The sequence below is a fragment of the Microchirus variegatus genome (assembly GCF_963457635.1).
Source record: "Microchirus variegatus genome assembly, chromosome: 10".
Lineage (NCBI taxonomy): Eukaryota > Metazoa > Chordata > Actinopteri > Pleuronectiformes > Soleidae > Microchirus > Microchirus variegatus.
Genome location: NC_139811.1, coordinates 16,320,290 through 16,344,386, shown reverse-complemented (window position 1 = coordinate 16,344,386; position 24,097 = coordinate 16,320,290). Strand labels below are relative to the sequence as shown.

At 40.4% G+C, this 24,097-nt stretch overlaps 1 protein-coding gene across 3 annotated transcripts in view; it reads right to left on the bottom strand.

Moving 5' to 3' along the window:
• cyth1a (cytohesin 1a) overlaps positions 1-24,097 on the bottom strand; it is a 42,386-nt gene that overhangs the window by 5,778 nt on the left and 12,511 nt on the right. The window contains exons 1-9 of one of the 3 annotated variants that reach the window (XM_083896218.1): positions 19,404-19,621; positions 6,387-6,469; positions 4,036-4,100; positions 2,938-3,004; positions 2,721-2,839; positions 1,663-1,743; positions 1,379-1,491; positions 474-622; positions 282-393 (exon numbers count right to left, since the gene is read on the bottom strand). In XM_083896218.1, the coding sequence (XP_083752344.1) occupies positions 282-393; positions 474-622; positions 1,379-1,491; positions 1,663-1,743; positions 2,721-2,839; positions 2,938-3,004; positions 4,036-4,100; positions 6,387-6,469; positions 19,404-19,431 (817 nt within the window). In that variant the 5' untranslated portion in view covers positions 19,432-19,621. Of the gene's footprint in view, positions 1-281; positions 394-473; positions 623-1,378; positions 1,492-1,662; positions 1,744-2,720; positions 2,840-2,937; positions 3,005-4,035; positions 4,101-6,386; positions 6,470-12,845; positions 12,944-19,403; positions 19,622-24,097 lie in introns of those variants that run through there. The other 2 variants (XM_083896220.1, XM_083896219.1) reach the window with 2 other exon arrangements.

Here is a 24,097-nt window from a genome sequence, read left to right as displayed (position 1 = left end):
AGGCCTTCAGATGTTGTGGGTCAAGCGCAACACAATCGATTACCACATTCTCTTGGGCACCTCTGTCCTCACATACTCACACATACTCACAGGTGATCAACCTCAGAGATGAGACTGGTTAACACTTCACATGTCACATTTCACATGTCACATTCACATTTTTAACCTTGAGATAATCCATATATTTGTGCTGCTATGGAACACAAGGCAAATTAATTCATTAAGAAAGTGATGTATTACACTTGAATGTGTGTATACACTGTATATCTAGTGACACTAACCCAGTTTTAGCAGCCACCCCTCTCTGTCTGGGTTGAAGAAAGTGTGTGTGAGGTCATTGCCGTCATCCTCTGGGATTTTAAAAGGCTCGTTCTTGATGCTCTCGTACAGATTCTGTGGTAAAGAGAGTTGACCATGAGAACAGAGCAGGTTTGAGGTTAAAGGGGAAATAAGATGAAGTTACAGACACTCACCCTGAGCAGGTCTTCGGGTAAGTCTCCCCCATCGTTGATGCCTCTGTTCATAGAGATAAATCGTTCCACAGAAGGCTTGTCTTTGACGTTGGGGTTGTGGAGGCTGGTGTTTAGCATGATGATGGCAAATGACAGGATGTAACAGGTGTCTGTAACACAAACACACATGCAGAGTGATAGCTGTGTGAGGAAGGGATGAGATTTAAGAGATAGCAAACGTTTACCATAAAAATGCTGCCAGTGTTTAATGTGGTGTTTAAATATGAATGGAAATTAGCTGCACTGAAAAGACTGCACTTTGGGGACCACAGTGGAAGAAGCTTCGTTTAGCGAGGCGAGTGGGTTGGAGTGAAAGGCTGCATGTGGGCAGCTAAGTATGCATATGTAAATGTGGAAGTGCATGTCTTCCTCCATGCGTGTATGTACGCTTAAAGACAATGTGGCTAGCACACGGCTGACACAGCAGCACTTTATCTGGCTAGTTGGGCCTGTTGAGAAGTCCCATGCATTATTCACATCCATCTGCAATCATGTTAGAGGCAGTCGGGCTGTCTGGACCAGGCATTTCCCAAAAGCCAGACACTGCACTCCACCATAACACAATTAACTGCAGTAGACTTTGTGCCAACTAAATACAGTTCAGACATGAGCTTCATCAATGCGACATTAGGTCTATCTAAAATATGGGGAAACACTGCTTAAAATAAGACCGAAATAAATATGTCTCTTATGTACCTGTCAATATGTATCTATCAGTATTGCTGACAATTATTGACCTTGTATTGCAATAAAAAGACACATTATAACAAAATAGATCAAAGATTTCAGACCTCACATTTGATCAAAACACATTTATGGCTCTATGACGGTATTAAAAGCTGGGCCACAGAGCACGATAGGTCTACCTGTGGACTGGAAAACGCCAGAGTTGCACTGGCAGTAACGCTGAGCAAAGGCCTCCATCATGCGGTCAATTTTCTGAGCTTCTCCAGGCAGTCGAAAACTCCACAGGAACTGTCTGTCAGGGGAGACATAGCTCAGTTGTTAGCAAAAGTCTCACTTCCACTGTGAAAAGGCTGAATTTGTCTATTTAGTCACAAGACTGAGACCAGCAGCTGCATCCTTGCAAAATGCAAATAATGTAAACTCCAACTACAAGGTGGGAAAAGTTAAGAACATGTTGCCTTACCTTAGAGCCTGAACCAGGTTGAGGTCTGTGAACTCATGAAGGGCCACAAAGGCATGGAGGACTTCAATATTGAAGTCATCTCTGTAAGAGGAAAAATAAATTAGAATTTTACAGGCAAACAGTTAAATAAATAAATTGACTACTTAAAATGAAATTATTATCAAAACAGCAGATTAAGATCATAGATGGAAATGATCATGAGCCAAATCTTTAGATGTACATTTTAATGATTTCATGGATGCAAAAGATGAGTGAAGACCAAACATTGTCTGTGTTGTGTGGTTGGTTCAAAGCTCTTAGTAAACATCTGATCACTACCGCCTTTCAAAAGGACAGGGGACCCGGCTCAGTGTGTGATCTGCCTCAGATTAGTGATATGCACTAATCTAACCCAATGGAGGAGAACAAACAGCCTGTACGTTTCATTTATCATCTCATCTCAATCATGACATCACCCTCAACCTTCATGCCCTTCAGAGTAAATGATCTGCCCTGCGGGATCATGGGATTGCGCTGAGGATCTCTCATTGACGGAGTCATATCCAGTCATATCTATTCCCAGCGGAGAAGTGACCAATCATAGCAGAAGGACCCTGCCACACTCCACCGGCCCCTCCCCACATAAATTAGAAACCCACTGAGCTTGACAACGATCAAACAGAGAGCATCCATCAACAACCTGCACTCCATTTCCTCCGCACAGTCTACACCCTGAGAGAAACGAGAGTGCTCTCGAGTAAAAACTGCCTTCTCACACATTCATTCCTCGATTGTGTTATCACTGTCGTGTATGGATGAGTAAGAGCATCTAAAACAGATGGAGACTGTTGAGCAACCGGCTTTGTCATAACAGGATGGTCTAAATGTGGGACCAATAAAGTATGTTTGGGAAAGGATGGGCGTGTGCCTGACCAAGAGGAAGCAGAGCAATGGGGAAAGTATGCATACTCGCCATTTGACGCTTTTATTAACCACATGGATGGGTGCTAGTGAATGAAGATAGTAAGAAGGAGGCGGATAGAAAGAAGGGGGGAAAAAAGGTTACTCTATATCCAGACCTCTCTCCAAGGTAATCGCCGATGGCTGTTTTGTTCAGGCCCTCGCCCTTGTAGAGGAACTGAGCAATGTCATCGCTGGTGTTCTTCAGCAAGTCATTCTCAATGAGGAACTGGATCCCCTGAGAAAGAGAGAGGGTCACAGGTTACACCCTGCTTATAAAGATGTGTGGGGGGAAATCGTATTTCTTCAGAAACATGACGGTTATCTTCCACATACCTTTTTGGGATCCATGTTGAATTTCTTACGACCCATTGCTACCTGTTTATTCCTCTGCATATTTTTCCTAAAACATAGGGGAAAAGTAGGTTTTCATTGGTTCCTGACAGGGAAATAACACGACAGATGAATAAACTCAATTGATGATTTATTCTTGATATAGTATTAAATAAATAGTATTAAATTTAATATAGTCAAACTAGCAGCTAGGACCAGTAACTCTGGTCATTTTGCTTCTTGATTTTTACTCCATTGTGAAGACATTCAAATTGTTTTGCCTTTTAAATTTGACGCACACAAATCAAATTGCATGCAAATTGATGGTCCATCATTGTCCTCATTCAGTGTGGCTCAGACAACAATAATAAATGGATGCATTTAATTTCCTGAAAGCATCTTTTCCGTATGTATTTGTCAGGGGGCGGCCTTTCTTTCCGCTCCACCATGTTGCCAAATAATTGATTAAGTATTTAACATCATGCGCATGGGAAAGTCTCATTTCTCAGGCCTGGAGTTATTCAGGGGTCACAGTGCGCTTCAAGAATCCACCATCACCATGGCTACATCTCCATCCCCAGCCGGCGAGAGGTCGCCACTTCTTCCCGCTGAATTACTCACACGAGCATTCCTTTGGCTTTTGTCTGCTTAAATCCAACACTCACCTTTACAGATACTGCAAAAGCAAAGCCTGGCTATCAATGTCTTTCAGTGAATCATAAGAAACTCTGATAATAAGAAAGTGCTGAAACATTAATGGGTTTCAGGGCCAAGTGAGAGGAGTGCCTCAGGAATATTCAGGAGCTGATGGGATCCCTATACACTTGAGTAGACCAAACACAAACACCCCTTCCCCTGAGACCATCTATTGTCTGCTTCTGCCCGTACAACCACTGCATTATTCAATGAGGCCTCCCATCATGGGGTGTGCCTGATGAATCATTTAAACTGCCTTAAAAACAAAGCCAATTTGGAGAGGGTATTTGGCGAGATGGGATAGCCTGACTTTGTCATCCAGCATGAATAATTGACAGCTCCATTTGCTAAGTTAATAGAAGGCAAGCGACAAGCCAAAAAAGAAAAAAAACAGGGTTTTCTCACCTCTCCTCAGTGGAACCCAGGTTCTCAATCTCACTTGTTACTTCTGCTATCTCATCCTTCAGCCGCTGCAAAGAACAAAACACAATGTCAGTCTCAAGAGAAGAGTATACATTTTAATTTTCTCTGCCAGGGAGGTTATGTTTTAGGCCGTTCTATGTGTCTTTCTGTTTGTGAGCAACATAATTCAAAAATAAAAGGGTGACAAAAATGTTGTCAAAAATCCTTTTCCGTCAACCCCTAGTTGGGGCAGTGTATTGTCTTTTTGGTAGAAGTGTTTGCTCTGTAAATGTCCACAAACTGTGGTGCAGGTACCAACAGTGGTATTTTCTCAGGTGGTACTCATTTTAAAAAGTTGAAGAACCAGTGCTGTTGTTTATCATTCTTATACCTGGGTGGCACTGGCATCTTTCCAAAACAACTGGGCTGACAGATCGTTTGTCTCTAACTACAAAGGACCCGTGAGCTTTGAATTTAAATCACTTGAACCTCATTAGCTATGTTAACGTGTAAAAAAATCCTTCACTCCAAAAAGATATATCCCTAAAATAAAAAAAAACGCTGCATATGTCTTCCCCTTGTTGTCTGTCAATTTGTAGAAGAGGGTGACCAGCAAAAAAGTATTAAACAGCTCATAGAGTTATTTTGCTGGCTATAAACCCACGCACTGCTCTAAAAACTGATAGGAACTGTCTATATGTCACATCAGAGGGTGTGTTGTGTGCCTGCGCAACCAAGCAATTCTTTCTGAATTTGATTAGGTATCAGACATTTAGCACTAAACCCAATACAAATGGAGCGAGAAAGCATAGAAGTGGATTATGCTGTAGCTTGTGTGGCTTTTTCAGCAATTAATGGCCTTAGAGGCAGTTTTCAGTCGATCAGTTGAGGCCTACTGGTGCCAGACTGGCACAGTACAGTTTCTGCAGAGAGTAAATGAACAGAGAGGGTGATGTCAGGTTAATAAAGGTCTGGAATAATAGACTGCAACATTAGAGATGTATTAGTCAAAGTTGGAGATCTGTCGCGATTGATTATTTGATAATTTATATAAAAGTTATATTTTTTATCATATACAGCCACAGAGTTAGTTTATCATTCCTCATGCGTAATACCAAGTCATTATTGGCCAAACCACAAAGGGAACATCTGTGTTTCCTGCACAATCACAACACATTCCTCAGATGCTTGTCTCTGCAAACAAAAGCAATGCTCATACTGGAAAGTGGCTGGTTGTGGTGGGATAGGTGGGGGAGTGACGGGGTTCGAGCATGCTGGACCTAAGGGTGGGAGAGAAGGAGGGAGGGAGAAGGAAAGGGGCTAGCGAGCAAACCACGGAAGAGGAGTGGATGGTGGCAGTAATGGTGGTCAAATAGAGGGGGAAGGGCAGAGGGTCATAAAAGAGAGAGTGTAATCACGCCTCCAATGTTTGTCTGTCAGAGTGATCGGAAGTTGAGCCACAGACTTGGACATCTGGTGGACTTCTCTCTGGCCAGTGTATCATTTGCTTTAGGAGCTTGTTACTGAATGACAGGACTGACCTGAACTAGAATAATCAGCTGTGCTCTTAGGCTAAAGCCATAAGAAAAATAATCAAGACATGAATCAAACAGACCATTTAAGGGAAATTCAGCTGATCTATTTTCAACCTGAAAAAATCTACTTGACATTGTTTTATTGTCTGGATGATCATATTCCACATTGGACCATAATCATGTTTTATCTCAAAATAGGGATAGGGATGGCACAATACCACTTCTCTCATGTCCAATACTGATACCAATATAATAAACTTGAGTATCTACCAAGACCAGTCTGATACAGTCATTTTGTCCTTTTAAACCATGAAGCTGTAAACAACACAATAGGTGTAGTCATTTCAAGCAATTTCAAGCAATTTCAAGGACATCATTCTCCAACTGTGTAACAAATTTACTTGAAGAAGAAAACAGCCTGTGCATAGTGAAGCATGTGATACATGATTGTTGGATTGTATTGGATTTCATATTTGTACGTCTCTGAAACTGATCCAATTATTTTCACCAGCATTGGAACAGTACCAATACTGAATATCACATCAGCTCCTCCCTCGCTATTTATATGCTTATTTCAATGAAAACACCCAAAAGAAATAAGCTGTACCAATACAAAATAGAAAACTTCTACTTTGAATCCAAGTATTTGACTGAAAACTAGTTTACTTTACTTGTTTACTCTGTTACATTTTAAACATGTGAAATAGAAAACATCAGGGAGATGGAAATAGTACTAAAAAAATAAAACGCATTAGCTACCAATATATTTTGCACCCACAATGTGTCAACTGTTTAACATGGCCCTTATTCCAGCATTACCTGAATGTCCTCCAGCAGCTCTTGCTTGCGCCGGCGGATATTCTCCAGCTCCTGCTGCTCCTCTGGAGTGAGGTCGTCCGGCACTGAGGAGAGATGAGAGAGAAGATTTAAAACCACGGCAGAATCTTTAACTTTTCTAAATGCACAACTTGGGCACAGAAATAACAATGTTACTATATCTCTTGACAACACTCTCGATTTGACTGAATGTCAGCCACAAGATGTTTGAACCACAGAGAAAAGAGGAGAGAAAGAGAACACCTATACCCATTCTGCAGCATCAACATTGTGCACTATTAAGGGCTTTTTACTCTAATGTGGCAAAATGAAACAGCTCAGGTCAGCAAGGCAATGCTGAGCATCAGAGCCACGGTAGCATCCATGTGACAAACGTTGCTCCAGTCACTTAAGGCCACATTATACTTCTCCGACTGCGTAATGCGTTATCCGACCTCAAGCCTTCATACTTCTGCGTCGTGGTGACGTATACGCGCTGCAATTTCCCGCACGATCAGTAGGGGTCGCTGCGCAAGGTTGTTGTGCTTCTGGCTACAGTGAGCAATGGCGTCTGAGAGAGAAAGACTGTTGTTGTTGAAACAGTGGCCGTTTCTCACTTTTCTGTGTCACGGAACGCAGTTTTAATATAATTTGAGGCGATAAATTGGCCATTTAGAGTCTAAACGTGGCAGCGACGTTGTCGGCAGTGAACAGCTCCGCCTCTGTGGACGCTCTGTGCGCACTGTGAGCCGGCACAGAGCAGCTTTGCTCGGCCTGTCCTGAGGACCAATCGCAGCTCTTGCCGTCTCCGTACTTAAAAAATATTTTGTGCAGTCGGAGACGACGCAGAGGCTCCCCGACAGGCTCTCCGTCGACGCAGAGGACTCTGCGTAACCTACGCAGAGCACTTTACGCAGGAGTATAAATTGGGCTTTAGACTGACTACTAATTATAACTACTAGTTATGATTAACTTTGTCTGCACCAAGAACTGAGCAATTTTGCGAGTGTATGTGAAAGGTCTGCCTGCACTCTCAGCATAAAAAGGCACATCATTATTAGCAGCTCTCTGATCACAACTGACAAAGCAGGTACATTCTCAGCTCCTTTACTATACCACTGCACTGGGACCTTTTCCTCATTACTCAGATTGAATCACTGTTGGAAACCTAACTCCCCGATAAACCCATGTGTGCCTTGATTACATGGAATCGGTTTATTGACAGTCAATAGTGAAAGAATCATGAACAATGCATTACAACAACAAAAATCAAATTTAGACACTGGGAACACTTGGAAACAATGTGGTGATCGGTAACAATTCAGCACAGATTATAACTGTAAGCCAAATCAGGTGATGTAGCAGATACATATGTGGTGAAACTGCAACAACACCACAAATAATAAACATGAATATTTTAATTAAATTAAATTCATGTGACAGGACTCTGGTGTGTGAAACATTCATTCAACATCATGTGACCACTCTGTTACAAAAGGCATTTATAAATGATGCACTGAAAAACAGTATCACACGATTTTACATCAGCATGTGTGAACTGAGTGGCAGTAGAAGTCCCTGAAAACAAACAGCGTCAGGAGCAGCAAAAGTCAAAGCGGGTGTTTTATTAGAACATCAATTATGTCACGCAATGACTATTGCTCTGATTCCCCCAATGGCACAAGTTTCCTCCTGCGACCTCTCGTCCTCCCGACCATTACCTCAGCAGCCTGGTTCAAAGGTCAAAGGAGCAGAAGCCCAGGCCAACCATGTCAGTGTTTGCAAACGGTTAACAAGGTGATGGTTATAGATTGATGGAAAACTGAAAACAGACAAACCTCAAAAGTCAAGGTCTGGCATAACTCGTTCTTCCCATGACACCACCAAAGCACCAAAGCTTATTTTCCCATAAAGTTTACTTTACTCTACCACATTAACTAGGACTGATCGATTTAGGGGAAATTTCAAATTGCTTCTTTTCTGACTGATATTAGTGAAGTTTCAGTTTAATAAGATGTTATAGATTTAAAATATGTATCAGCATTACTACAAAATCATCAAAAATATGTATTTACTATAATATAAAAAGAAAGAATGAGAACTTAATTATACAAAATGAAAGAAATATATATAATAATATAATAATATTTTCAATTTGCATAGGTGTTACAAAATCAAAGAAATCAGACCTTGGCGACCCAGTAAGAAATTTGTAGGGGAAGATTGTAGGGGAAGATTTAATCCAAATAGTAAAGAGTATTTAGCCTATCCAGCACTTGACAGGATATCAGAGAGAGATAAAATACATGTAGCGAAATGGAAGCCACTTATTTTAATTTCCTAAACATCTTAAGATTATAACCATGTCATTCACTGGAATGTTTGTTGAGAAAGAATGAGATTTGTTGCAGGAGTCTCCAAAACAAAGCAATGTTGTCTCCGAGTGTTATTTTCAGAAAGCTGGGCGAGCTCCATTAATGGCTGACCTTTCACACACACCATCTCTCTCTCTGCCTACACTATCCTCTGTGAACCAGCCATGTCCATCCCAAATGTTCTGGGTTTCCATGGAAACGACAAGTGTAAGCTCACAGTGGGGTGCATTGCAAATACAAAACAAAGAGTTGCACAGCCTTGTTTTTGAAAATGTTAATGTTTAAGTCAAACTGAGAGCACGAATACAAAAGTGATGATATGTCTACTCTAAAAATGTGTGTGCTCTTGCATTTACAGATCCTTTCTCCCTATTGATTAGAGGACTTAATGCCATGCTGGGCAAACCCAGGTTCTGGCCATGTGTTTAGAGGCACAAATAAGACCAAAACCAAAGCTCAGAGCAAGAAGTTTCTGGAAGCATGAGGTCAGGTTGGGCGGCTGGCAGACGCTGAAAGAAGCCACACAGTGCAGGACAGAAGGAGGAACCACAGCGTTCTTGGCATAAAAGAGCACCACGAAGTGACAGACTCGCAGGGGAGACAAACAACAGAAAAAAAATATATAATTTGATATTGAGGAGGAGACAGATAGAAACTGTGAGTGAACGAAAGTAATCATTTGAGGATGGAAGTTGTCCGTTTACGCTCTCAAAAGCACAATGACCTCATGTCATCCGACGTCACCCACATAATTAGTCCTGCAACAAGTTGATCAAGTACACCCATCTCTGCCTTCCTGACTCTCCTCCAGAATTTCCAAGACCACATCAGGGAAGGGAAAGGCCCCACCCACACTTGTGCCAAGGGCGGGCATCAAATGGGTGTCACTTTCCAGAACAGGGCAGATGAGGGGAGAACCCATCCACTTACGTAAATGCTGAGGCCTGTGTGTTTTCCTTTAGTCTAGGAGAGCTGCTTGGATGATTTTCACCAAACCTCTTCACTGACACAGCTAATGAAAAGTGGGTGTCATCAAAAAGAAAAGACAGGAACTGGCACACCGCATAGGGCAAAGGGCCCATTTACATTGACCTGGCTTTGATTCCACCCACAAACCTTTGCTGCACATCTCTGTGCCCCTTTTCACACTTCAATGTCTTGTCCAATAATGCATAGAAGCCCAAATATATATAAAAAAACACTAACAAGGTGAAGACAGACAAACTGATTATGTATTTCTTGTTGATGTAGTGACATAAGTAAAAGTTCAATATGTGAGAGGAAATATAGTGTTTCCTGCTCCATTTTCTCTTCCAAGTCAGTTTAGGGCCCCAACAGCACTGACTGAACATATACATCTAGTCACTTCCACAGGCTGATAAACATGGTCCGCCCACGTGTTCACTTTCCCGCTGTCTGGATAGCAGGTCTTTACGGGGAATTACATGCAGATGCAAATGTGACGAATGCACTCATGTACCTTTTAGATAAATAACATAATGCATGCACATATGGAAAGGCAGCAACGGGTGTGTGGGAGTATAATTGCACTGGGACAAAGTGATTTTAATAGGAAAGCATGGAATGTGCCAATGAGTGCACTTGATCAAATCCAGGACAGTATAATCTGAGATTTGTCCTGTCCCTCATTACTCAAGGACTAATTAACCTCAAGGTATTTGTCAGTGGTTGTTTTGAATCATGTTGCTCCTGAGTTGGTGCATCCTGACTGACAAGTTTATCTTACTTTAAATACACAGAGTGAAGCTCTAAATGACCACACAACACACATGACCCCCAACTATTGTAGAATGAATTTCTAGACTGTGTACATCCAAATGGGCATAGCTATGACGAGCAAAGCAGTTTTTAGAGAGGGCTGGTCCAGCAGGGAGAGCTTGGGAAGTGACATTCAGGCAGGTACCAATTATAGCTGCTCTCTCCCACAGCAACAGAGCCCACTAATACTCATCGTGATTGCCATCCTTGCAGAAGAGGCAGATGCCTCAATTCCACCCAGATCACTCAAGAACTCTCCTTGGAAAATAAGGAAATTAGAAATTCTGAGTGCTGCAGGATCAGGCACCCTCCTCCCCCTCCTTCTCTCTGCAAATGTGACCTAATTTAAAAAAAAGCTTTTCTTAGCGTACTATGGATCAAAAAAGTATTCCCTAAAAATGGTCCATACATAGGCCGGCCCCCACAATGAGCCACCTACTGCACATGATCACAAGACACACAGCAAAGACATACACATTCTTTATATCCACATTTGTATGCAATTGTAAATGATCAGATTTTGAGGAGTACAGAAACTGATTGGGCCAGATAAATGATCCTGGGTAGCAGCCATTGGTACCTGAACATTCAGCATCTGTTATAGCTAATCTTTGAACACATACAACATCTATTTGGTCCTTGCTTTCTCCTTTTCACTAATCTCACCTTCAGGATTCAACAAAGAATCAGTTTCCTTCACCGTCTCTCCCCTGTGTTACTCAATTATCTTGTTGTTGTTGTTGTCAAACCTCTGTCTTGACATGGACATGTACCTTTAAACTTGCTCAAACCGCTAACCCCAAGGTCCATACAATTTCCAATCAATCGCCTTGTGGCCTAAATCAATACAAAGGCCAGCCATAAAGAGAAGCAGCCTACCTCACCATGAGATTGCATACATTCAACACAAAACACATGATTACAAACTGATAATGTGAGCTGGGATGGCAAACACATGGATACTCACAACCTAAGGTCTATTAAATAGTTCCGTCGTTTGCTGCTTGAACAAGCAAAGGTGGTTCAACACACGGTTGTTTGATCTGCTGATCTCTGATATGAGACTGAATCTCATTACTTAAGCAAATCCCACAGGGACTCTCCCTCATATATATTTGAAACCACACACACAGAGAGAGAGAGTTATGTTTCCATGACTTCACAGGACATTATACCGACTAACATCAATTTCCTGACAATACTCAACCCCAAGATGACTTGATGTCATGGCTTCACCTTTAAATTAGAGGAATTTTGTTTTGGGGACTTGGTTATTGTCCCCATGAGAAAGACAAGTCCCAACAACATGGACAATACCTAGACCCAACCACACACACAAACCAGACAGCCTGTAACAAAGCAGAGCAGCGGTTGTGATGTGAAAGAATGCCAGTCAGTAATGTGGGCATGAGCCCAAAAGAAATGATTGACCTTTGACCACAATGTCCATTGAGGAACACAAAAACAGTCCAAACTAGAACCAAAAATGATCACCATGTATAGATCAAAAATCCACAAAGCTTTCAGCCTGACCTGGCCTACGGGTAGGAGGAGGTGAAGAGCGACAGAGAGAGGGGAGCCAACAGGAGAAGGAGCCCTGTGTTTAGCCGGGGAGGTGTGGGACAGCGAATGTAGGACAACACAGACAGTAGGAAGAGCAGTGGGACGATCACAGCTCTACCATTGTATCTCTAGACATTCCTCATCCAGACTCAGGCATATAAGCTGTGAGGGTTTACTCGGATTCACTTAATTTAAGGTTCAACATTCAAAATTGTTGGTTGCTGCATATTTTCTATCATCATCCCTTTGAGGTGAAGGGAAATCTCAATTCTTTGTTATATTGTCATAAACCACTACTGCTGGATGTACATCAGAACTTTTTATTGCTAAGATATATGGGCAATAATAGCACACAAGGACAAACACTTCCCCCACTGATGGCCACACACAGTCTTGTCAATGATGCAGCAATATCCCATCAGCTACATTCACTGACCTTATAGGCAACAAGCTATAGCCTAGTACGTAGAGTGACAGGACATTCTGAGCAGACATACTCCATGTGACAAAAAGTCAAACCTCCGACTAGTTTGATTATGAATCTCATTTCCTTAGCTGGTTGATTTTAATCTAATTTCTTTTTAATATTCTCAGTGACATGCATTATCAATAACTTCAATGAGTCAACCATCAGTAATGTCAATGTGTTCAGGGGGCAGATACAGCCCATAGTCACACATGTCATGTGGAAAATACGTCAATTATCCAGCTAAACACATGAGCACTGGTAAATTAAGCTGCTAACCTGACTGAGAAATCCTCAGAAGTGTCACTTTTCTGTCTCTCCTGGTGGCTCCCGATTTTTCTTTCTACTCCAACTTCATGTAAAAAATGTAAAAAACCACAAAGAAACCCCAGCAGCCCCTTCTTCTGTCAGCTCATGTTAGATGCAGGCCAGCTGGATCTCCACATGTCAAGTAGCAGAGAGAAGGAGCCCGCTCCTCCGCTCAGGCAGAGAGACACTGCCAGCTTTTTCATACATACAGCACAAATATCAGCTCCAGCCTGTTCACAGACCCACACACACACACACACTTACACACATTCACTGACACACATTCACTGACTCAATCCAAGTGGGGAAGGAGCCTTACTCACTACCTCACTCCCTCCTCTCCCTCCCTCTCTTTCACTCTCTCCTTCTATTTCGTTGCCACTACCATTAACATGGAGGCTCCACCCAGTGGCCATTTCCTTTAGTACCTCCTCTCTCTCACACACAGATAATAGACCATTTAAACTTATACAAGTCAGATGCCAATATGTATGTTTAAATGTATTTAGTTTAAGTTTCTGGTGGATATGCATAGACATTCAGACAACCAGCTTATACAACTGCATCAGAATGATAAATGCATTGAAATAACAATTTTTCTTTTAAATTTACAATGTACCAAAAGGTTTCTATGGAAAAAAATCTGAATAAACATATTCTGAAAGTCCAAGCACCAGACTACTTCACAGGTAAGAACCACAGGTGATGACCGATCAAGCTGAACACCAATTACTTCCTTCAACTGATCATCTCTAATGATAAAATAGTGACAAAACTCTAATACCAACACTTAAAAAACATACAGTTATAGGGGGACAATCATGCTTCCCAAAGCCAAAGGCCAACAATGGACAAACTGCTTATTTCAAAAATAAGTTATTTTATTTGATTGATTTAAGTGCCAAAAAAAACATGAAATGGATGAGAGTAAATTGTGTGTATGAGTGTAAATTATTCTTTTGACACATCTGGCCACCTCCAAGATAAAAGAGAGGAAGTGTTGCATGAGCTGTTGTATGACCTGGCCTGCTCTCCCCTTACCAGTCATACGTCCAGTCATACTGTCATTACCTCCAAACTCTAGTTAACAATGGATTCTGTGCTTAAGACAATGGTATATTTTCATGTTGTGGATAGTGTCTGAGCATTATCCTAATGCCAATAATGCATGCCAACAAGACTGCACACGCTCGCCTCGGGTATGCAGACAGCACAGAGCAGACGTAAGCTTTTGCCTCATGTCTGTGTGGAGTCGGATGAGTCAACGTGGAGCCCTCTGCTGTGCTGGCTGCACTGTGCAGTCACAGAGCTTCCTCTGACGCGTGTCTGTATAGGTCAGCATTAAAGGCTGAAACAAGTGTTTCGTCAACAGAGGCCTCAACATATAATTATTTAAAAGATCCAATAAGGTAAATAACATTTCTACTTCACTACTGGGAGTGCACCAAACAGACCAAAGTAAGTGACGCCAACTATTCACCACACTGCTTCATTCAGTATCTTCACATTTACCAATGGACAAAGGGATATCTCTATAATGGCCTTGTCTATGTTCTCCTAAAATACAATAATAGGTGGAGCCTGTTCAATAGTTAAAATAGAAAATAAATAAATAATAATATCCATTATATTCACTTTGCTGCTCAGTACTGCTTCAATCATCATAGAACTGGTTCCTACTTAGAGTTTGGACCTAAAACCATCTAAAAATGAGAGAATGCACTCTGACAGCACAAAAATCCACCAATGCTGCTCATTTTCTATATCTGGGTCACCACCATCTCTTTCTTGCCATGACCATGACCTACATCGCCACAAAAACAACTAACGGCTACTGTATATAATTCGACTAGTCATCGATTATTGAAACTATTAGTCAGCTAAACAGATAATAAATCACACAATGGCTCTCCTTAGCGACCAGCTTTTTAAATTTACCTTGAGGATATTTTGCACAGGTGCTAAAAATGAAAACAATATATTATCAAACACCAAATATATTATCAACAAAGTTGACGAATCGTTGCAGCCCATGTATGTGTGAACAAAATTTTCCGTAGAAGTCACTCCAGACATTCTCCTGCCAACTTCCTTGTAAAATCTCCAGACAATAACCAAGGCTGCTGATGTGAGAATGGAGCAGAAGAAAATGCAAAACCAACAGTGAATAAATGGGGAAGTGACATCTCGACTGCTATTACAATGTGCCTCATCCAGGCAATGTCTCCCAGCACTGGTTCCAACACAATTTACGGAGTTCATGTCTGAGAAACAGTTGAAAAGAACTTGTTTAAAACATTGTGCAGTACGACTGAATCACAACATGCTATTTAGGGTTGAGATTTCTTTTTTTTTTACTGCATTATACAATATTTGTCCTCTAACTCTAATGCACATTCTTGTGCATGTGGTGACCTTATTGCGTCAACATGGGTGGAGTTCACACTATTGAGTCAATGACAACAGAGAAGAGGTCTCCTTACACAGAAATAACCCTGTCACAGAGCACAATGGCCTCCACAGCAGTGTTCACAGTTCGTCTGCAAGCCATGTTCAAGCTGCTGTGCAGGAATGCTGGGACCAGAGGACGTGAATGAGTAGGAAGTGGAGCTGAAGAACATTGAGCCGGACCTACCACACACACACTGCCCCGCTATAAAGCAAACATACAGAACCACAGAACCACAGCATAAACATCCTGCAGCTGCACATACACAACATGTACAATCCACCGTTATATACACAAAAGATCAGCTTTCTTTGATAATCTCTGCTCTATTTTATAGGCATTTATCGACATGAATTGTTTTCATGAGGACGATGTTGAGATTTGCCATTGTTTTTCTTCAAAAGCGGAAGTGCAATCTCTATCAACAATACATGCTTTTGTCCACTGATGATATTGGCCTTGATTCTTATCGGGACTATCCTATTGTCAACATCCTCTCTCGCTTGAAAAAACTCACAGAAATAGCACACACATCCAGAAAATAGATGATGGGAAAGTAGGACGAAGCGCAAATATTTTGTTTCTTTGCTTTTCAGCTTGATTTTTGTAGCAAAGCAGTCTAGAAATGTATGCCCACACATAAACTGTGGGATGTCACTTCCTGTCATGCATATTGTCAAACCATCAGCTTCCTGTTTGTGAGCTGTTAGATCAGAGCAGTGAAGGCTGTGGCTACACCCACCCATCCTGTGGGAAAAAGCAGTAAAAACTGTTGCTTTTACTTTAAACCCTCAGCTCCTCCAGGACATGATATACACAGTGCACAGAGACAAACAAACAATAAAGTGAACTTTTCAGAACAACTTCTAATTGTGACAGATATTGAGATACTGTGATTAAACTACAATCGGTGCAATTTGCAAAAAGAATAGGGTCAACGTGTGATTTAAATTTGATAACAAATTAATGGTTCAGCAGCAAAGTATGTGCTTTTCAGGTTTACAACAGTTTCCTCCAAATGTGAACAGAAAAATAAGCAATGCTGATTATGCAAACTCAATAGCGACAAAACTTAAAACCTGACCTGCATCTAAGCTGCACAGTCTTTATAAAAAGTTTAGCCAGCAGCCATTTTGAATTATTGAGGCTTATCATCCCAACTGATCACAGAGTTTACTCATGTATGAAAAAAATGCCAGCAGACGAGTCTAAACCTGCTGCAGACAAACCCGAAAGACACACATCAGAGGAGGAGAGGAGAAACGATAAAAATGAACTGCAGACTGTGCAGGACAAAATCAAACGGTAACGTTGAGATAGAGAGGGCAAAAAAAACCGCAGCATTGTATGCCACCCTCTTGTTGTGCACTTGAATGTTAGGATCAGCTGATCTTTTCTTGGAACACTGAAGATATTTTGTGTCACGAGGCTGTTTAACGACTTTAGAAGAAACACGGTCTCCATGCAAATCAGTAATAACTGTCAACAGTAAATACAGGGTGTGTTGTGTCATCTACCACTCACCAGCTAAACACGCCTTCTGACAGGAAACATGTTTATTTACATAATATTTCATGTCATGTCCTTAATTAAAAAAAATTGTAAGTCACTTAATGTCTTCCTAAAACTGACAATGATTGTGAAAAATGTCAAAAGCTTTTAATTTAGCTAATCTTCGAATGTATTTTCTGATAAATAACAAGTTGTTTTATTAATTAAAAACACAGATGATTGATTGTGGCCAATAAATAAAATCACAACCAACATCACATACACGATTTGTCTTTATTTACTTATTAATTAGATCTTAAATAATTGACCCGTTAGTCGGTGTGGTTAAAATAAAATAGTTTTTAAAGACAAAAAAGTTTTACATATTCACATATTTGCTGATAATACCTTCACAAATATTAAGATAAATGTTGTTGTTTTACCTAATGATGTAAACATGGGTGGCACTGGTACTGCTAATAATAATACTTAGGCTTCTCAGCCTTGCAACTTTGATGGGATATTAAGATATCTGAATTTGAATAGTTTAAATTATAACAAAAAGTGATACAAAACAATCACCAAATGAGTGAAGAGTGACAAGTGGCCAAATCCCATGTGTAGTTTATGGTTACTGAGACTGACAAATCAAACACTATACGCGTTTGTTTAAGCACCATTTAGGAAAAATGTCAGCAGTGCAGCCTATGTTTTGTTTCTGTGCTACCAGGCATTAACTTGCAACATCCCAATGCACTCAACAGTCAACACATTTCCTCTACTTGCACTATAGCAGGAAGCTAAGAACTATTTAAAAAAATCAACAATGGCTTGAACTGAAAAGAGAGCTGCAACTGATGCAGAAAGAGGGCTAAAACGTGATTGTGGGGAGAGGATGATGATTATCAAACCACCGGGGCATTAATACCAGGCAGGGCACATTGTCCGAGAGAACCCATTAGAGCTCTCAGCGCCTCTCATTAGAGAACCATTACTGACAACTACTTTAACTTCACAGACCACCCATGGCACCTCTAAATGGCATGAACAAATGGATTTGACGAGAATCGACTGTTCCCCTCTGCCTCTCTCGTTTCTTTGCCTGTACAAACAATGCAGCAGTGTGCCAGCCAGGCTCAGCCGGGGCCTCTGTGGCACACACAGAGTGTGCGCAAAGTTCCCCAAACCCGTCAGCAGAACAAAGGAGCAGCAACGTATGAAAGGATCAGTGAGTCAGACGGCCACTGTTCTCTAAAGCGATTAATACTGACGCAAGTCAAGGGCGCCAATTAATGCTGCAAGGCTACTACCCAAGGCAAAAGGGATGCAGGCGGAATGCTCAGAAACAAGGGGCTTTCTGTCAGAACCCAGTGGCATCCACGCAAATACGTGAACAAATTGAATAATAAACTTGAATAAAAGAATTGTAAAAACAGGCTCGAACAATATTACAGCTGTATTCGTTGAGATAAGATAGGAGGTCCAATCCACTCCAAGGCAGGATTAATAAATAAATGTAAAAATGAGTCACGGATGTTGGTATGTTCCCTCCATGCTGACAATGGTGGAGTTAACCGCCTGCTCTCACACCTGTTGCTCTGCCTTAAATGAAACACAACACTGGGGATGTTCTCTCTGAGGAAAAAGCTGTTAAACTGTGAAAGATCGCAGCGTTGAAACGATAAGCTGTAAATATGGCACTAAAGTGTTGAAGAGAGAAACAGCCAGAGTGACAACGGTTTATTCTGCACATACACATTTTTTCTAGCTCAATGTATTGTGCAAACACGTTCCAAATTGTAGCATGCATTGCTATATCTTAGCTACTATTTTTTGTAATACATTATTATTATTGTTGTTATTATATGCACCAAGAAAGCTTATGTATTTGGCAGTGTTTGTGCAGCATTATATAAGGGCAGATTTGGATGAAAGCTTCTGGGGATGTAGATTATGGCCCAAGAGGAAATTATGAGATTTCATGGGTAATCTGATTTGACATCAAAATTCATCATAACATAACAATAACAGTAATAAAATAAACTTGCAAACACTCACAAACTATTATGAACTGTGTTTTCTCACGGTTATTATTATTAACATTTAAACTGTGCTTTGTGTTATTATTATTTGCACTCACTAACTTGGAAGGTTCCATCATATCAAATAAACACAGGGACCAACAAACCTAATATTGACATATAATGTAAACAGGTCACGTGTATAAATATATAGTCTTTTGTGAAGGCTCAGACTGATTAGATAAATGTGTAATTGTTTCCTTGATTTTGCTATCAGTGCAGGTATTTGGTATACATAAATATGCACAACGCTGTCTCTGTAAATACCACAGTAATAGTACAAATGGCAGAGCAGTAAACAAGGCCAGACGGAGGAGCTAAGTCAGCTCTCACTACATTTTAGTTCGTAAGAACTCATTTTAAATATGTGTTTTTTCGCCCCATAAACAACAACATAGTTTCAGGCCACTGGGGTTTAAAGTCTCATGTACATAACACAGTCCAGTAAACACGTTAAATGTGAGTTTCAGACTAACTATGAAGTCTTTCCTGGACTCGTTCACTCACCTATGCCGTCTTCGGATTTTAACACCATGCTGTCGGCGCCACGCAGGTCCGCTCCGCAAAGTTTATGAAGCGTCGAAATTTACGCTAATAAAGCGGCAGTTACACTTATCTGCGGGGGGGAAAATATTCACTTGTTTTAGTTTTTTTGTACTCGAAGATAGTAACTCCGGGAGTAGTTTCTTCTGTGAAGGTGAAGGGTGGGCGAGTCGACAGCTCGAAGGAGTGGTCTGAAGAGACGAAGGAGGTCTTTGAAAGCAACCTTTCCTGCTCTCTGTCAAGACACGCGCAGTGCACACACAAGCAGCTTCCGGGCACACATTTCAAAATAAAACAATCAAAAACTTAGTTTCCTGAAATGCTTGTATATTTTTGACAGGAACCACAAAGAACATAGTCCGTATTAGGACTGCAATGATTTTTCGATTACTCTATGATTAATCTTAAACTGAATCGTCAACTATTATGATAATCAAATCTTTTTGAAGGTTGTTTTTTTTGTTGTTGTTTTTTAAATCATAATTAAAACAAGTTTTCTTATTTTTCAAATTGGTAATGTTGGTGTGTGGACACATCAGGAATGTCATAATTTCCAGGTTTGGGAAACAACAATCCACATTTTTCCACATTTTCTGACATTTCATGGACTAAACAAGTACTTGAGAAAATAATCAACAGATTAATCTATTATGAAAATAATAGATAGTTGCAGCCATGGTCAGAATTGAATAGAATAGAATAGAATAGAATACAATAGCCAACAAGACTTGTATTGGTTGATGGGTGTACCTAAATGCCCTCATAGTAATTTACATCCACTAAAATAATTAATTAATCAATTAATTAATTAATTAATCAATTAATTAATTAATTAATTCTTGCATTAATGACACATAGAATGACGAGTCATTTGGCTAAGACACCAAAACATTGATGAGGAACCCAAACATCCAATAAGTAACAGATGGATGGATGTTTTGAAATATTGCTGCACTGTAGTTTAAACCTGAGGAAAGAGGACTGAAATAATATAGTTATATTTAATTGCATTACATTTCGACTATAAATGAAGCATAAGGCAACAGTTGCTTACAGTGTATGCAATTAACATAAAGCATAAAACAAATATTTATATCTTATTTTGAAAGACAACGTGTTACATATCCGGCGGAGGTTCGCTGCCTTTGCTGACTTGACTGCTGCTGCTGTGGCTGAAGGTGCAGCAAATGGTGATGACGCATTTCCACCCTGTTCTTTGGTCTCTCTCTCCCTCTCCCTCACACACCCACATACACACACACACACACACACACACACACACACGGAGGGAGGTGTGATTGACACATACAGATTCAGTTTTTGTGCCTATCTAGCACATATTGCTGAGTTTATTCACCACATCCGCCGAAAGCAGACGTGAAACTTGTTCATGTGAAGTCAGATTTTATGCCTCAGAAATGGTGTACGACACAACAACAGCAGCTGTCTGTGGCAGGGACAACACGTAATACTCTCACACACCTGTTGAACACCCACATGTGCTTTCACTCCGACTGTGACACACAACTGTAAGAAGACGCTCGTCAGCGTCACAACACAACTGCAAACACGGTCTCTTGGATGTGTCATTGATGGTAAAACTGGTTCTGCCATGTATGGGTGACGCTCAGAAATGTGTTTCAGTTACCAGCGTCCTCTCATACAGCTGCCTATAGGTCGTAGCAGTAGGGAGATATTTCCTCTGCTGCATATTTTAAAAGAAAAAGTTTGAGCGTAGACAGATGAGCAACTAGGCTTTCCAAATTCTTGTTAAAAGCGAATAAATCATCAGCCTGCTGTTTGCATAACACCTGCAGAACTGTGCCGCTGTCAGACAGGAGAGGCCTGTGCTTGCCTGTCGGACCAAGAGGAATGTTGCATTCAAAGCCAATCACACACAGAAAACTGTATATGGAGAAAACAGCTCATCTCTACACGTGTTGTGCAGCCACTAGCACAGGAATCAAGACCAAACACTGGTGTTTATTCACTCCTAGTTTCACGACCGTAGCGGCGCGGAGCATAAAAAACCGACAGGACGTCTTTAAGAATCCCACTAGCCACTTCATTTAATAAGCTTGTCGTCAAGCTGTGGCACATGAATGGCTCGGTTGTGTGGCCCAAACTCAACAAATGACAATGTAAGCCATTGTGAAGTGAACTCTCACACACACACACACACACACACACACACACACACAGAGTTCCAATTCATTGTTACAGGTTCATATGCCCCTCCCTCCCTCGAGGACTGGATTGTAAATCTGTGCTGAAGAACCTAGATCAAGTGGAACAGTCTGACCCAGAGATCATGAGCTGATATCAACACACAAAAGTTATTGTCTGTGACCTCCTTTGCGTGACAAATGTGACGTTAATGGTTAAATTATTGGATGAACGTTGAACTGAAACGTGAAGCTTAAAAGCTCCCTTAGTTAAAAAAGATTAAGCCGATTACTGTTTTCGCTGAGCTGAAACAAGAATGTAAGTTAGGAGGCGTCAGATGTTACAAATATATGCATCAGCACCTTCCTTCTTTATCCAAGGACTATCTATAGAGATGCTATTATTTGCTGCATTGTTCCCTCAGGACATTGCTCTGTCTGCAATGAATTAATGGTAATTTTATTTAAAGGTGCCATATGTAAGAATGTGGCCAAAAACGGTTACTACATTCAAATTCAAAATACCGAGGTTTCGTTCTCTGACGTAACTGGCAACCCGTGGTTGCTCGGCAGCTGAGACCGTACTGACTGCAATTGTTGGTAGACGGCTGTAGGTGGCGCCACATGCAAAAAACATGATTTCAGTCTGCAAAAGATTTTTTTAATGCAAATATTTTGGCTGTACTGTTGTTGTTGGTGAGTTCAGTTTGTTAAATGAACATTATTACTCTGTGAGTCTCTGTGACATATTAGGAGGATTTTATGGCCAGTTGCTTACATAATGCACCTTTAAACATCAAGATTTGCACTTATAAAGCAGGTTTATATTATAATATAAGTGCTTGGTCCTGAAAATGTCAGAAAATGTTGATCAGTGGTTTTCAAACCTGGACATTATTCAGTTTTATTGATTTCTTTGTTATATGGTACAAAAAAAAAACCCTGAAAATATTCCTATTTAATTCTTTAAAAATCACTCCAACAATTTGTCGAATATCAAAGTAGTTGTCGATCAATTCAGTAATCGTGTTTCAGCCCGACTAATAACCCTAATTGTCATCACCTCATCATGGTGATTTTCCTCACATTTAGGACAACACCCTCTGGACACAGAGAGGAAAGCAAACTCAAAGCAAACTGATGAGGATCTGTAAATTCAGTGTCAATGACCCTTAAAGTTGCCTGAAGTGATTCCTGACTGGTTAATGCAGCACATGCCTGGGGCGAAACACTGACGTGATTACTCACCGGTCATTGTGAGTGCACCGCATGAACATCATCCTGGAAACAATGTGGTTCTGTCCTCAAACTGTCAGGAACAAAACCCTGAGGTTGAAGGAGTGAAGTGTATGTACTCGAAGGCAATGTGAGAGAAGAACCTGGAAGCAGTCTCTAACAAGAGGAGATGCAAAGAGTGACCCCTGCTGATCATTCGCAATAATTACAGTCACACCTATGGAAAAAAAAACATGCAGGGAATTCCTCCTGTTCACTTCACTATTTACCAATTTATCCTACACTACATCCTAATAACTGTCATTATGTCCTAATATGTAATCCTGATAAATGTCCCTTTATGTCCAAGTGAAACAGAGGTCAGTAGGTCACAGAGGGAAGGTTGTTGGCTTGAATCCTGGTTCGACCTCTGCAGAGTTTTCATGTTTGGCCTCTTGTGTCTGTGTCTTTTTTTCCAGGTTTTCCACACATTTCAAAGACAGGATGATTGGAGAGACTTTTTTTTTGTCTGCGTTGATCCTTATAGTTCAACAAAAGTAATTGAATCGCCAACTGTAGATTTGACTTGTAGATTTCTTTGTTTTAAATTAAATACATATCTTAATTCAAGTCCAGTTTCTAACTATGACTTTTGGAGAAACTTAAAATTATACCTGTTGGTATATTGCTCTAGATACTCAAGTTTCCCTCAATAATAGGGACATTTATTAGGATCATATATTAAGACATAACATTTATTAGGATCATATATAAGGACATATAGGGACATTTATCAGGATTACATATTAGGACATAATGACAGTTATTAGGATTATATATAAGGACATTTATTAGGATTATATATTAGGACATATCATAACATTTATTAGGATTATATATAGGGATATTTATCAGGATTATATCGAAGGACATATAGGGACATTTATCAGGATTATAAAGACATATAAGGACATTTATCAGGATTATATATTAGGACACATAGGGACATATATAAGAATTATATATTATATTAGGACGACTTAGAAGCCGATTTATTTATTAATGTCACAAAGTAAATAAAGGTAAAAATAAATTCAATCAGTTATCAGCAAATGCTGTAACCATGGAAGGGGAAGAAAAGCTAAATCATGTTTGCTTTGTTTAAATGTATATTTTAACATGTTTCATGTGTTTCCCAAAACTTGCTACTTGATTTTTTTTTTATTTGTTTGATACACATGAAAGGATACAAAAGTGCACTTCATTTACACTGTCACA